Source organism: Spermophilus citellus (assembly GCF_964194105.1).
Source record: "Spermophilus citellus genome assembly, chromosome: 9".
In the NCBI taxonomy this organism is placed as follows: Eukaryota; Metazoa; Chordata; class Mammalia; order Rodentia; family Sciuridae; genus Spermophilus; species Spermophilus citellus.
In genome coordinates, this window is record NC_138191.1 from 94,521,958 (window position 1) to 94,539,131 (window position 17,174).

At 36.5% G+C, this 17,174-nt stretch overlaps 1 protein-coding gene across 1 annotated transcript in view; it reads left to right on the forward strand.

Moving 5' to 3' along the window:
- The window catches only part of FYB2 (FYN binding protein 2), a gene marked incomplete at its 5' end in the record, with an annotated part of 107,853 nt that extends 100,838 nt beyond the window's left edge, over nt 1–7,015 (forward strand). Inside the window, 4 exons of the mRNA XM_081305614.1 lie at nt 2,248–2,341; nt 4,739–4,895; nt 5,001–5,034; nt 5,362–7,015. Coding sequence (XP_081161740.1) covers nt 2,248–2,341; nt 4,739–4,895; nt 5,001–5,034; nt 5,362–5,383 — 307 coding nt within the window. The 3' untranslated portion in view covers nt 5,384–7,015. The remainder of the gene's footprint in view (nt 1–2,247; nt 2,342–4,738; nt 4,896–5,000; nt 5,035–5,361) is intronic.
- Between the last annotated feature and the right edge of the window lie 10,159 nt (nt 7,016–17,174).

Below are 17,174 nucleotides of genomic sequence, written 5' to 3' on the forward strand. Positions count from 1 at the left end.
ATTTGATGTAATTTATTTGTCCCCAGATGGAAAGATGTATTCATAGACTAAAAAAGAGACCCTTTTCCCTTAAAGTTCATACTTATAAAATGTTTGTAGAGCATAGCACAACAAAATTCCAAGAAGGGGTATATCAGCATAATTTTTGACTATGTTGATAATTACAAATAAGTTCTAATGAAATAATTTCCTAGTTTTTTTTATATTTTATAACTGACATAATAGTGTTTTTACTCTCAACTGAATAAACTTGAAAATGTGATAGGCTGTCATTAATCCTACAGAGGTGCCAATTTCTAAGTGCTCTTTGATCCTTTTAAAATGGTCTCTATCACAACTTATTCTACCAATAAATTTTATTTTATTTTATTGTTGGTTGTTCAAAACATTACATAGTTCTTAATATACCATATTTCACAGATTGATTCAAGTGGGTTATGAACTCCCATTTTTACCCCGTATACAGATTGCTGTGTCACATCAATTACATCAATAAATTTTTTAAAAAAGCTTTCTCTATGACTTCAGCCCTTTTATCATGCTTTGATTAATCAAAAAATGACATCAAATTCTAAGAGAAATTGGCAAGGGTATCCAGATGGAAAATGCAGTCCACTTTCTAAGATGACCCAAGTAGACAATGCACATGTAGGATAAAGGGCAGCTCACAAAGCTGGGAAGGTAGATTGAAGCAGACCTGGACTTTTCTTCTGGGCAGCAGAGAGACATTGAAAGGTTTTAAGGAAAAACAAGTAGCATGATTAATTAAATTACTGAAAGATGGCCATGGAAGCAGGGATGCAGATGGACTTTTTAAAAGAGTGATAAGAAAATGCTATTTCAGGCCAGAAGCACTGATAGTCAGAAACATGGCAGTGACTATAATCTTGGAAAGAAACAGATATAAGAGACACTTCAGAATAAAACTGACAGGACCTGGGTGACTTTTCATTTTGTCAATATATTAAACTCCCTGAAGCAAAACCAAACCCATGTGCAAAGCAAAAGGGAGAGCAAGGGAGGAGTCATGACCAGCTTCTGCTATATGAGCCACATTTATGTGGTTATATACCACATTTATATGCTCTAATTCTTGAACAGTTGATAAGAATTTTGCTTTATTAATTCTATCCATCTCCCCATTCAGCACATAGGATAGTTCTTTGAGCCATGTAGAATTGTGGGTCCACAATTATGTTTGAAAAGTTGAAACCATAACCTGTAAGCCCTTTACTCACTGTTCCTGGTTTCTATTAAATAATCTGAAGTTGAGTGGGAAAGTTGATAAATTTGTTTCTCTTAAAAAAATACTTAATTATGCTTTCAGGTCTAATTCAGAGAAGTTCCTTGTTTACCTTAAATTGTCTGATCAAACTTATTTTTTTAATTTTTATTTTTGACACAATAATTATATTTGTGGTGCATAGTATGACATTTCAGTATATGTGTAAAATGCATAAATGGCACATCCATCACCTTAAACATTTGTCATTTGTGTTGGTAACGTTAAAAATTCTCTACTAGCTATTGTGAAATATATGCTTAATTGTCACCATCCATACTATGCTATAGAACATTGGAAGTTATTCCTCCTATCCAATGCCACTCCTATACCCATTAACCATCCTCTACCAACTTGATTTTATTCCATATTATTTTGTGATCAAAAATATTTTTTAGCTTTGGAGATGTAGCTCAGTGGTAGATTGGGCACTAAGTGTATGCAAGGCCCTGGGTTCAACCCCCAGTACCACAAAAAAGAAAACAAAATATATGGAGCTAGAGGTATAGCTCAGTGTAGAGTGCTTTCCTAGCATGCACAAGGCCCTGGATTTTATTTCCAACATCAAAATAAAACACACACACACACACACACACACACACACACAAATGTATAGAATTTTCTTTTCAATGGTGGGGAAAAGTAATTAGTCTTTTTTTAAAAATATTTATTTTTTAAGTTTTTTAGGTGGACACAATATCCATTTTACATTTATATGGTGCTGAGGATCGAACCCAGTGCCTCGTGCATGCCAGGCGAGTACTCTACTGCTGAGCCACAACCCCAGCCCCAGTAATTAGTCTTAATTACCTTTTTCAGTGGTTTTAACAATCTGCTCTAGTGGAGGTTATGTGTATAAATAAATAAACATATACGATTTCATATGAAATTATACAGAATTAGTTATGCCTGAATTTGTCCTGAGATAGAATGACTTTGTAGACTACTTGCATGGTTCTTGCCAGTTTCTCTCCTAGAAAATTCTTCAGAACCAAGATGCAAAACTTAGAAAAAAACAGAATGGGAAAAGAAGAAAAACTTTTTAGAGAAAGATTTCAGGTATGTTTTCCTCTGAAGGTAAAAATTAGCAACGATTAACTTCTTTTTGTTGTTTGGTACCAGAGATATTGAACCCAGGAGCACTCAACCATTAAGCCACATCCCAGCCCTTTTTATTTATTTATTTAATTTCAAGACAGGGTCTCGTTAAGTTGCTTAGAGCCTCACTAAGTTGCTGAGCCTAACTTTGAACTTGCAATACTCCTGCCTCAGCCTCCAGAGCAACTGGGATTACAGGCGCATATGTTGACGCTAGGCTAGAAATGTGCACTTTTAAAGACCCTAAAAATTTGCTTCACCAATACTTTATTTTTATTTTTCCTAATGTATTTCTATATTGATGTGCCTTTGTACATGCTAGTCCCTTTGCCTGGAAAAACTCCTAAGAGTTGTTCTTTTTGGCACTGTTCAAATGTCATTCACTCTTTCCTAGTTCCTCCAAGTCAAGTCACTCCTTGGCACATTTTCTACCTCTACTATCTATAAGTTGTTTACAACCAGGGCTTGTCCTGAACTAATCTCCCAAGTCCCTCTGGAAGGGGATTCTAATTTGTCAAGTTTGTTCCCAGCCTTCAACAAAAAACTAAACTCCTGGTGCTCAGTGAGCGAATGACTATACAAACAAATAAATGATAACTGAAGGGAGGGAGGGAAAGAAGGAGAAAGGAATGTGTTTGACATCTTATTCTGTCACAAAGAGTCCCTGGAACATTATTCCATAATTCTAAAAATCAAACAATTCTAACAATCAAATGACTACCCAACACTTTATAAACATCCCAAATTGTTTTTGAACCAAACTAAAAAAGGAATATACATAAATCTCTCAATCACTTATAACTTCCACTTAGACCAAAGCTGACTATGGTTACTATATCTAGAAATCGTGATCTGAAATTATCTATTGCAAATTGTGGTGGTGTTTTATTAGGTGGAAAACAATAATGTAGCAATTACTTGTTGAAAAGACTCCTAAATCCTATCTAGGGCTTTTTCCCCCTCATATTTTTGACTGTCTCACATGGGACAGAAATTTCATTTCCTATATATATGTAGGAATCTATTTTTTTCTATGATGAGTTTTTGTAGTTGCCATTAGAAAGACTATGCTATTTCAATAATTTTTATCCAGCTCAAATTATAAAATATTGGGTATCACATTGCTCTCAGGTATTGAAGGTATAAAGATAAATAAGACTGTCCTTTATTTTCATTTCTTAAAATAGTTTACTAAATGTTATAATAGGAGTATATACATAGTAAACAATAAATTATATATAGCAATCATAAAAAGTGAGGTGGTCAAGAGACAAATGAATATTTTAAGCAGAAAAAAACAGCACAAGCAAAATAATGGAAATATGAAAAGTATACAGGGTATTCAAGGATTATCATATAGTTCCATGAGGCTTCAATAAAGGGGAGATGGAGCAATGGAGAATGATTGCATGCAAAGATCCCTGAATATCAAGGTCAGAAATGTGGTTCATATCCTAAGGGTAATGAAGACTTTTCAGAGCTTTATAAATGGGAAAGTGGCCTAGTCAGACTTGTACTCTAAGAAATCACTGTGGACTCACAGTAAACAATAGCCCCAAGAGAGTAAGACCAGTTATTTAGATGCTATTACGTTGTTAGCAAAAAGAAATATCTTATAACTTATATCTCTTGGTATAGGGTCTTCTTATGATTTATAATCCAAATTCAGAATACTTCTAAGAGTGGAAGAAGGCACTGAATCACATTAATAAGTATTTGTACATGGAGATGTAAGAGTGCCATCTAGAAATGATTGGTATGTAGTATAAAGTCTAAGGGGCTACACAGAGGATTTGGGTGTTTTTAAAAAATGTTCTCCTTTCCTGGGTTTGGCAGTAACTTTGTTACCTAACAGCATGCCTTCCCTGATTATTAAATCTATACTCAGGTTTTAGCTTTCTCTTCTTCCAGGATTCCACTCTAGTAAAATTAGACAACAGGTGCAAGAACATTTTAAAAACAAAATCATTGGGCTGGGACTGTGGCTCAGCGGTAGAGTGCTCGCCTAGCACTGGCAGGACCCAGGTTCGATTCTCAGCACCACATAAAAAAATAAAAATAAAGGCATTGTGTTGTCCACCCACAAAAAAAGATTCATATTCTCTCTCTCTCTCCCTCTCTCTCTCTAAAAAAATAAAATCATACAAAATGTCATACTTAACATCTTGCTATGGTTTTCTTAAAATGACTTTCCCTTTCACCACTACCTTCCTGTTATTTTCTTTCCTTCAGGGATTTTTTAATATCTAGAGTCTTAATTTTGAGGTAACTTTATCATATCCTCCATTAATTCGGTTATTGTGAAAAAGGACGATGGCTGTGTAAGCATGGTCTGATTAGTGATTTTTTTCATTTCAGTATGACAAAGAAATTATCGTCATCAATAGAGCAGTGGTATGTTCCAGTAATTCAAGAAATGGAATATTTGATTTGCCAATAACACCTGGAGAAGAACTGGAAGTCATTGACACCACTGAACAAAATCTAGTGATATGTCGCAATTCTAAAGGGAAATGTAAGTTTTTTGCTTGTTGCCCATAAAATTTCAATCACTATTCAAAAAAAACAAAACATTTTCTCGAAAAACTTCAGATTCATAACAATGTTTTTTTCCCTATAGATGGATATGTACTCATTGAACATCTAGATTTCAAGTAAGTAGTTTAATTTTATACTTCAAATTGTAAGTTATAAATAACATGGTGTTGTGTGCATTAGTCTCAAGGAAAGACTGCTGAATTTACTGAAATTCAGGAAAAGTTCTGAAAATTAAATACACAGCATGTTCTCTGTCCTGTAAGGAGACATTAGGAGAGACTTTATTACTGTCTCCTGAGTCTATTATCAAATTGAACACTGTATATTTATAAACATTTTAAAGCAACATGAAATTATGAAACTGGGTAAGAAAATTCCCAGAAATCTCCTCCTCACTGTTCCATTAGCCTCTACTTCAAAATGTATGTTTCTTTTTTCCCCAGGAGTCAAGGTTGGTCCAGATAGAAAGGTCAAGATCAGAAGGGAAAGGCTGCACAACTGAGAAGGGGTCCTAGCAGCTTAGTCCTGCCTCACAGCAGTTTGTTTACATGTCGAAATCAGATGGAATCTGTGGAACTTTTGTTGGGCACTTGGAAGAAAAAAAAAAACAAGAAATCCTCAACATTTAGTTGTTGGTTTGACTCTTAAGAGTTTTCTCTTTCAATATCTATTTCACTGCTGGTTTAAAAAAATGTGAAACTGTTATGTGAGCACTTGCTTAATGAGCCATGTCCAAAGTTAGAAATCAAGACTACTCAGTTGTGCAGATGGCTGGTTTGCTTCTAATATTAGTAAGGTAAGCATGTGCAATTTCTAGACATTAGTTTAAATTTGGTACAATAAACTCTGATAATGAAGGTCCTCAAAATCCTCAAATTTAAGATATAATAAACAATTCTGACTTAATCTTTTTTAAAAAATCAAGGTATAAATGTCCTTTTACTTTATCACAAAAACAATCTGATCGATGCTATTCCTGGTTCCTTTGGGAATAGGATGCGGAAAAATAATTTTTCTTAAGTTCAACTAGTATCACTTAAAGAAGTATCTAAATATATTTAACAAAATCTAAAAAATAGATGCTATCTTACTTTAAAACATTCTGTTGCCTAAAATAAGAAAAATTTTGTCTATACCCCAAAATTCATTCAAATAAAATTCAAGTATTTTTCACTTAAATGAAATGGAAATTAAAAAGCAGAGGTATAAACAGATTCAATTTTTTTAAATGATGTGCACTCCCTCTCTCTCCACGGACCCCTAAAGTCAGAGGAACTGTCACAGGGAGGAGCCGTCACAGGACCCAAAGAAAAAGGTTATTTCTCTGTCTCTGAGTGATTATTTTGTGGTAGCCCAGTTCACCTGGAGTGACCCTGAGTGTTTAGTAGTGGAACGAGACATAGCAATGGTTCCCTCCAAATTTACTACATTCAGTTGAAAAACAATGAATGTTTAAAAATGATTACATTCTATATATTAAGAAAAAAAATCGATCCAACATGGCGGTGGGTGTGGAGAGATCAAGTCTCTGACTTCTTCAGCTGTGCGGGCATAGGGAGTCGTAAACAGTCTAAATGCTGTTTGCTCAGGATCACTAGGCAATGCTGAGCTGACGTGGATCTGGGGCGAACAGTCTGGGCCTCTCAGAACACACACTGAGCCCAGATCGGCTGAATTCAAGCTCCCGTTCGCCTGCTTCCCGCAGACAAACAGCTGTGACTCAGCACTAATCCATTCGGCTGAAACATCTGGTAAGCCCTTCTGATCCTACAGAGGTAAATGCCAACCGAGCCTTCATAGGTAGTGGCCACAGGTTTGAAACGGGGCTTGGGAGAGACAGTAAGGACCCACCCGTTGCATTGGTCACCCGGCAAAGGGAAACGAACTGTGGCCATTTGCAAGAGATACCACCATGGCAGAGAACTGACGTCACCAGACTGCGGCGGAGGAGATAACTTCATTGAAACCTGCAGCTACAGGTGTGTAATCCCCTAGCCTTCCCTCTCCACACATCGGGGAAACCTTAAGGGCCCCTCCCAGCTCTCCCGTAAGGGCCCCTCCAAGCTCTCCCGTGAGCGTGACAGCCAGACCGAGGGAATCAGAAGTGGCGCAGAACCCGCGGCGCAGAACACCCGGCTACCACTCCCACCAGTGCTGACAACTGAGGTCTCTTGCACCAGCTACCGGGGCCGTGGCTACCGGAGGGCAAGTAAAATTCGCTGAGGATTCTCAGCCCCAAGCTCTACAAACTTAGGGTCTGAGGGAATGGCAAACAGGGAGAGTGTGCCCAGTCGTTCATGAAAACAGGGCTCCCGGGAGCAGCAGACCTGGCGTGTAGCCAGTATTGTGGTGAGCGGCACCCGTGAGAGGAGCCTGGCTAGAGGAAAAGTGGGAAGTGACTAGACACAAGAGGAGGCCCTAGGCACTCAGGATTGGAGACTCGCCCAGTCTGGGAGGAGTTGCCGCACAGTGATTGGTTCCCGCGTATTGACAGGAGAAACTTGGCCTGGTGGGCACAGCGCCACCTACTGGAAGAGAACTTAATCAAACTCTAAGACTGCATTTATTAGTTGTTTTGTTTTTTTTTTTTTTTTGATTTAGGTTTTTCTTTCTTGTTGTTTTTTAAATTTTTTAAAAACTTTTTTAAAATTTTCTAATTTTAATTTTAATTTTTTTATTATTATTTTTAAAGAAAAATTTTTTTTCTTTTTTTTATTTCCTATTTTTTCTTCTTTTGTCTTTTCGTTTCTTTTCATTTTTCTTATTCCCCTTTCCTTGAATTCTACCTGCTTACTCTCATTCTCTCTAGTTACTTCTTCCCTTCCCTTCTAATACCTTTCCTCCCAAGCATCAAATAAATTTATAGGAGTAAACAGTAACTCAGCAGTCAAACAGAACAAGAAGTAACATGAGCAGCATGAAAAAGCAAGGAAGAAAAGGAGTACAAACAATGCAGGACAGCCTAAATATTCAGGAGGACCTAGAGTCATCAGAAAAATGGTCATATAAAGAACTCAAGGAATACCTTAAACAGATGGAATGGAACCTTAAAGAGGATATGAGACAGCAAATTCAAACAGTGAAAGAACACATTGAAAACGAATTACATAAACAGATAAAAGAAGAAGTTAAGCATCTTTATCAGGAGATAGAGATTATAAAAAAAATCAAACAATAATTCTAGAAATGAAGGAAACGATAAACCAAATTAAAAACTCAACTGAGAATACCACTAACAGAGTGGAGCCAGTAGAAGCCAGAACGTCAGATAATGAAGACAAAATATATCATCTTGAGAAGAGTCTAGCCAACTCAGAAAGGCAGGTAAAAAATCACGATAAAAACATCCAAGAGATATGGGATAACATAAAAAGACCAAACTTAAGAGTCATCGGGATAGAGGAAGGTATAGAGGTTCAAACCAAGGGAATGAGTAACCTGCTGAATGAAATAATTACAGAAAACTTTCCAGAAATAAAAAAAGGAAACGGATATACAAATTGAAGATGCATACAGGACACCGAGCAAACAAAATCACAGTAGACCAACGCCAACACACACTGTTATGAAGATATCCAATATACAGAACAAAGAGAAAATATTAAAAGCTACAAGAGAAAGGAGGCAGATTACATTCAGGGGTAAACCAATAAGGTTAACAACGGATTTTTTATCACAGACGCTGAAAGCAAGAAGGTCATGGAATAATGTATTTCAAACACTGAAAGACAATGGATGCCAACCAAGAATTCTATATCCAGCAAAATTAAGCTTCAGGTATGACAACGAAATAAAAATCTTTCATGATAAACAAAAGTTAAAAGAATTTGCAGCCAGAAAACCAGCATTGCAAAGCTTCTTGAGCAAAACACTACACGAGGAAGAAATGAAAAACAATAACCAAAACGATCAGTGGGAAGTGCCTCGGTAAAGACAGAGGGCGGGGGGGAAAGCTAATCATGGAGAAACAAACTAAATTTTAAAAAAAAGGATAAAAAATCAAACATGGCTGGAAGTACAAACCATATATCAATAGTAACTCTAAATGTTAATGGCTTAAACTCTCCAATAAAGCGACATAGGCTGGTATCATGGATTAAAAAAACAAATCCAATGATATGCTGCCTCCAGGAGACACATCTGATTGGAAAAGACATACACAGGCTGAAGGTGAAAGGATGGGAAAAAATAGACCATGCACACGGTCCTCGTAAGCAAGCAGGGGTGGCCATCCTCATATCGACTAAAATCGACTTCAAGACTAAGTTAATCAAAAGGGATAAGGAAGGACATTATATACTGTTACAAGGAACCATTCACCAACAAGACATAACAATTATCAATATTTATGCACCAAATAATGGTGCTGCGACATTCATAAAACAAATTCTCCTCAAGTTCAAGAATCAAATAAACCACAACACAATAATTATGGGTGACTTCAACACACCTCTCTCACCATTGGACAGATCCTCCAAACAAAAGTTGAATAAAGAAACTATAGAACTCAATACCACAATCAATAATCTAGATTTAACTGACATATATGGAATATATCAACCATCATCAAATGGATATACTTTTTTCTCAGCAGCACATGGATCCTTCTCAAAAATAGACCATATATTATGCCATAGGGCAACTCTCAGTAAATATAAAGGGGTGGAGATAATACCATGCATTTTATCTGATCATAATGGAATGAAACTGGAAATCAATGATAAAAGAAGGAAGGAAAAATCCTACATCACATGGAAAATGAACAATATGTTACTGAATGATCAATGGGTTACAGAAGACATAAAGGAGGAAATAAAAAAAAATTCTTAGAGATAAATGAAAATACAGACACAACATATCAGAATCTATGGGACACAATGAAAGCAGTTTTAATAGGGAAATTCATCGCCTGGAGGTCATTCCTCAAAAAAAGAAAAAAAACAACAAATAAATGAGCTCACACTTCATCTCAAAGCCCTAGAAAAGAAAGAGCAAAACAACAACAAATGTAGCAGAAGGCAAGAAATAATTAAAATCATAACGAAAATCAATGAAATTGAAACAAAAGAAACTATTGAAAAAATTAACAAAACTAAAAGTTGGTTCTTCGAAAAAATAAATAAGATCGACAGACCTTTAGCCATGCTAACGAAGAGAAGAAGAGAGAGAACTCAAATTACTAACTTACGGGATGAAAAAGGCAATATCACAACAGATGCTACAGAAATACAGAAGACAATTAGAAATTATTTTGAAAACCTATATTCCAATAAAATAGAAGATAGTGAAGACATCGATAAATTTCTTAAGTCATATGATTTGCCCAGACTGAGTCAGGAGGATACACACAATTTGAACAGACCAATATCAATGGATGAAATTGAAGAAGCCATCAAAAGACTACCAACCAAGAAAAGCCCAGGACCGGACGGGTATACAGCGGAGTTTTACAAAACCTTTAAAGAAGAATTAATACCAATACTTTTCAAGTTATTTCAGGAAATAGAAAAAGAGGGAGCTCTTCCAAATTCATTCTATGAGGCCAACATCACCCTGATTCCGAAACCAGACAAAGACACCTCAAAGAAAGAAAACTACAGACCAATATCTCTAATGAACCTAGATGCAAAAATCCTCAATAAAATTCTGGCGAATTGAATACAAAAACACAGCAAATAAATTGTGCAGCATGATCAAGTAGGATTCATCCCTGGGATGCAAGGATGGTTCAATATACAGAAATCAATAAATGTTATTCACCATATCAATAGACTTAAAGATAAGAACCATATGATCATCTAGACAGACACAGAAAAAGCATTCGACAAAGTACAGCATCCCTTTATGTTCAAAACATTAGAAAAACTAGGGATGACAGGAACTTACCTCGACATTGTAAAAGCTATCTATGCTAAGCCTCAGGCTAGCATCATTCTGAATGGAGAAAAATTGAAGGCATTCCCTCTAAAATCTGGAACAAGACAGGGATGCCCTCTATCACCACTTCTACTCAATATAGTTCTCGAAACACTGGCCAGAGCAATTAGACAGATGAAAGAAATTAAAGGCATAAAAATAGGAAAAGAAGAACTTAAATTATCACTATTTGCAGAGGACATGATTGTATACCTAGGAGACCCAAAAGGGTCTACAAAGAAACTACTAGAACTAATAAATGAATTCAGCAAAGTGGCAGGATATAAAATCAACACACATAAATCAAAGGCATTTCTGTATATCAGCGACAAAACTTCTGAAACGGAAATGAGGAAAAACACTCCATTCACAGTATCCTCAAAAAAAATAGAATACTTGGGAATCAACCTAACAAAAGAGGTGAAAGATTTATACAATGAAAACTACAGAACCCTAAAGAGAGAAGTAGAAGAAGATCTTAGAAGATGGAAAAATATACCCTGTTCATGGATAGGCAGAACTAACATTATCAAAATGGCGATATTACCAAAAGTTCTCTATAGGTTTAATGCAATGCCAATCAAAATCCCAACGGCATTTCTTGTAGAAATAGATAAAGCAATCATGAAATTCATATGGAAAAATAAAAGACCCAGAATAGCAAAAGCAATTCTAAGCAGGAAGTGTGAATCAGGCGGTATAGCGATACCAGATTTCAAACTATATTACAGAGCAATAGTGACAAAAACAGCATGGTACTGGTACCAAAACAGGCGGGTGGACCAATGGTATAGAACAGAGGACACAGAGACTAATCCACAAAGTTACAACTATCTTGTATTTGATAAAGGGCCTAAAGGCATGCAATGGAGGAAGGATAGCATCTTCAAGAAATGGTGTTGGGAAAACTGGAAATCCATATGCAACAAAATGAAACTGAATCCCTTTCTCTCGCCATGCACAAAAGTTAACTCAAAATGGATCAAGGAGCTTGATATCAAATCAGAGACGCTGCGTCTGATAGAAGAAAAAGTTGGCTCCGATCTACAAATTCCTTAATAGGACACCCATAGCACAAGAGTTAATAACAAGAATCAACAAATGGGACTTACTTAAACTAAAAAGTTTTTTCTCAGCAAGAGAAACAATAAGAGAGGTAAATAGGGAGCCTACATCCTGGGAACAAATCTTTACTCCTCACACTTCAGATAGAGCCCTAATATCCAGAGTATACAAAGAACTCAAAAAATTAGACAATAAGATAACAAATAACCCAATCAACAAATGGGCCAAGGACCTGAACAGACACTTCTCAGAGGAGGATATACAATCAATCAACAAGTACATGAAAAAATGCTCACCATCTCTAGCAGTCAGAGAAATGCAAATCAAAACCACCCTAAGATACCATCTCACTTCAGTAAGATTGGTAGCCACTATGAAGTCAAACAACAATAAGTGCTGGCGAGGATGTGGAGAAAAGTGTACACTTGTATATTGCTGGTGGGACTGCAAATTGGTGCGGCCAATTTGGAAAGCAGTATGGAGATTCCTGGGAAAGCTGGGAATGGAACCACCATTTGACCCAGTTATTGCCCTTCTCGGACTATTCCCTAAAGACCTTAAAAGAGCATACTACAGGGATAGTGCCACATCGATGTTCATAGCAGCACAATTCACAATAGCTAGACTGTGGAACCAACCCAGATGCCCTTCAATAGATGAATGGATAAAAAAATGTGGCATTTATACACCATGGAATATTACGCAACACTAAAAAATGACAAAATCATGGAATTTGCAGGGAAATGGATGGCACTAGAGCAGATTATGCTTAGTGAAGCTAGCCAATCCCTAAAAAACAAATACCAAATGTCTTCTTTGATATAATGAGAGCAACTAGGAACAGAGCAGGGAGGAAGAGCAGGAAGAAAAGATTAACATTAAACAGAGACATGAGATGGGAGGGAAAGGGAGAGAAAAGGGAAATTGCATGGAAATGGAGGGAGACCCTCATTGCTATACAAAATTACATATAAGAGGTTGTGAGGGGAATGGGAAAAGTTTATAAACAAGGAGAGAAATGAATTACAGTCGATGGGGTAGAGAGAGAAGATGGGAGGGGAGGGGAGGGGGGATAGTAGAGGATAGGAAAGGTAGCAGAATACAACAATTACTCATAGGGCATTATGTAAAATTGTGGATGTGTAACCGACGTGATTCTGCAATCTGCATTTGGGGTAAAATTGGGGGTTCATAACCCACTTCAATCTAATGTATGAAAGATGATATGTCAAGAGCTTTGTAATGTTGTGAACAACCAATAAAAATAAATTAATTAATTAATAAAATAAATAAAAAATAAATGATGTGCACTGAATGTCAGATTTTAAGACAGTTGAATGCATATGTAGAATTTATACAAGTGGCTTTATATGCACTGAAACACTGGAGAAATTTCCCTCAGTTCTTTAAGCAGGGCAATTCATGGCCTCTTCCTTCGTACATTGAAACTACTATTCTTATATTTTTTGCATGCTCTAATTAAGGCCAAGTTTATTCTAAAAGACAGCAATCAAAGGTATTTGTATAGTTAAGAATTTAGAGAATAGCATAATTAAAATAATATTATAAATGACATGGCTATAGGGTTAAGAAAGATGTTACAAAAAATGTGACACTGAAGTTTGTTCTTGAAATAACAAACATGCTCTGTCTGGTGACTATGAAGAAATCTGAGGCAAATGGAGTTGGAAGACTGCTGGGAAATGGGGCGTTTGAGGTAGAATGTGACACAGCATGGTCCAGCATGCTCAAGCTTTTTGCTCTAGAGTGGTGTGCCACTCAAGGGTTAAGCAGGAAGAAAATGCCAGATGTTTGGGGAAAGGGAGGGGTTTTAGCTTTTTTACTGTGGTGACCTAAAGACCTGACAAGAACAATTTTAGATAAGAAAAGTTTATTTGATGATCAAGATTTCTGGTCTAGGTCCATAATCAACTCCACAGCTCTAGGCCTGAGGTGATGCAGAACACCTTGGTGGAAGGGGTATGAAGAACAAAAGCAGCTAAGGACTGAGCAATCAGGAAGCAGAGAGGGGGCGTGCCTCTCACCACAGACAAAACACATGCCCCAAAGGCAGGGACCCAGTGACCCTCCACCTCCAGCTACACCCTGCCTACAGGCCCAAAGTTACCAATTAATCCATTCAAGTAGATTAATATATTGATTAGATGAAGGCTCTCAAAAAAACAATTGTTTCCTCTATTTTCTTGCATTGTCTCACACATAAGTTTTTTTGGGGGGAACACCTCATATCCAAACCATAACAGGAGGCAATTGCATAGATGACAACAGACAGAAAAGACTGTTTTTACAATATTCTAAGGAAAAGGTCATCAAGCCTTAAATGAGGATAGCAAGATTGAGGCACATAGTTCAGGAGCCCCATCAGAGGTCAAAGAGACACCACGTCTTGGTGAGTGAGAAGGAGAGTTAGGGAATGGCTCCAAGACTTCTTTTTCAGGAGATTAGACTAAGGTTGGTACAAAAGAATGGTAATTTATTTCTGCTTGGACTAGAGACTATAGACTTCTGAATTAAACTTACTACCCAGTAATGAACAATTGTGGCCTCTCCTAACTTCTAAGCCAAGACCTGTTGACACTGAAGAAGAGGATGAGTGTGGTCTGTGAGCAACAAGTGAGTGTGAGGAAACGTGGCTATGCTGAGCAGAAACCTTTCATGCAGTACTCCTGTTCAAAGAGAAGCCACTTCACCAAACAATAAAGTATTTAAATCCTGGAGTGGCGGTGGGATTAAACCTGAACTGAGATAAAGATGGCCCTTGCATTTTTATCTCACCACAAGGTTTCTTCTAGTTCAGTGGTTCAGCTCCTTTGGGTATCAATTTCTGTACTAGTAAAATGGAGCTAAAACCACTCATCTACTTTACAGCACTGTTATGCTACAACATAATTTAAGTAGAAGTTAAATTATTACAGGATAATTTAAGTAACAATTAGGTAAATAAACAATACTCTATTAGTGTTATCATACCTGGCTTTTTCTGAATTTGAAAGATGCTGAAACAAACACCACATTTTTAAAATTCAATTCTTAAGAGACTTGAAAGAATGGATTGGGTTTGAGAATTTCTTTTACATAGCCATAATAAATATTCAGTTTTAAAAACATTAAATGTTTTTTATAGTAGAAACCACTTGGTCTAATAAAAATTTTATTGCCTAATTATTACTGATATAGTATATAGGTTTTTAGAATAACTGCTTGTCTTCTATCAATACTTAATGTGGTTATTTCACAAACAGCCACATTCCTTTCCTTCTCTAATCAAACTAATTTTCTCATATTATTGATCTACCAAGTTTTCAAACCTAAACACCATAATTAACACCAAGCCAAATTTATCAGTCTCCTAGAAACTAGCATAAAGCTTCAATGAAAAGACTGAGTTTATATTTTAATTTTTTATTTAAAGATAGTAAAGATAATACCATCCTGTCAGGTAAGATATCACACACAGATTCTTAACCCTAACAGAGGCTAACACTGGCCCATTTAAAAATTGTCAGTCAGTCTCCCATCCATTATTGTGACAAATACCTGAAATAATCAACTTTAAAAAAAAAAAAAAAAAGGTTTACCTTAGCTCATCGATTAGAGGTTTCAATATCCATGGTTGCTTGGCCACACTATTCTTGGGCCTGTGGTGATACAGTCCACTATGGGAGCACAAAGCAGAAGCAGCAACTACCCACCTCATGGGACCCAGGAAGCAAATAGGTTAGAAGGGAGGAAAAGGATTAAGGTCCCAATACCCCCTTCAAGGGCATACCCCTATGACCTAACTTCCTTTCATGAAGTCCCACCTACTAAAGGTTCTAAAGCCTCCCAATAGCACCGTTGACTGGGGACCAACCAAGCCTTTGGGAATCATTCAAGATCCAAACTATAACATGTAGGCTGGACCTCTAGCAACGTTAATATACGCCAGCAAAATCTTTCCTTAGCACCTCCATGAAAACCCTGGTCTTCCAAGATGAGAATAGCGTCCTTGTTAACCAGGCCCTTTCCTGCACATATTCAGAATGTCTTTTGGGATGGATATATTATACACGTGTGTGTGTGTGTGTGTGTGTGTGTCAGTGTGTGTGTGTGTGTGTGTGTGTGTGTGTGTGTGTGTGTATGTAGGAAGATAAATAGGGAGAGAAAAAAAACGAGTATAAACCTCTGGATGTTTCTTTAAACTTCCTACTCTTCAAATTTCCAACAATAAGCATCCCTTACCCTTGCAATTTAGGAAATAAAGGAAAAAAACTTTACTTTAAAAAAATACATTTTTTCTTTAAAATGTAGGAAAACTAAAATCTTTATTTATCCAGACTTTGATGTTTACATTTTTTTTAGTGAGGACTATAATAGTGTCTTTCAAAAAGTTGCTCTTACATAACAATAATATGAAATGTGACAACAGTACATATAAAGTCACATTTAGATTGTTTACTTTCTATTCTCAGAAGGACTTTCTATAAAATTCTATTACTAGTTTGAAGGTCTTTTCTCCCTATTCTATGGCTATGCTGAGCAGAATTTTGGCCTCTGTAATCTTTACCCTCTTGTGTTATGTATGTAAATACTTGATGTGACTTTGTAAAAGGGGGTTTGTAACAAAATCAAACTTGCTAACCAGTGGTCCTTAAAATAAAAAGATATTTACATTATCCAAGTAGACCCAATTTCATCACATGGGACCTTAAACTGGAAGTAGAAGACAGAAGAATCTGTCAGCCAGTCAGAAAAGTGGTATGAGAAGAAGAGGAAATCCCAAGCATGAATCCCATCGCTGCCATTAAAGATGAAGGGAGCCATCCGTTGACCAGGGAATGCCAGTGGCCTCTAGAAGCTATGAATGACACCTAGTCAATAGCCAGAAAGGGAGCAGAGACCTCAGTCCTAGAGCAACATGGAATTAAATTCTGCTAACAATCCTGGATGAAACTGGAAGCAGATTCTCTCACACAGCCCAGCCCTTATTATTATTTTGGTTTTCAGCCTGTGCAAAAACCCAGCTAAGCCCACTAGATTTCTCTGTAAGAAAATAAATTTGTGTTATTTAAGTAATTAAGATATTTGTGTTAAGTCCTTTAGAAAAAACCAGTTAAGTCCACTGGACTATGGAATTCTAAGATAATAAATCTATGTTAAATCCTTAAATTTGTAGTAACTTTTTACAGCAGAAATAGAAAACTATCCAAATAGCTACGGTTAAAAAAAAAAAGCGTACACAAAGACAAAATAAACAAAGATGGTGTGAAATCTG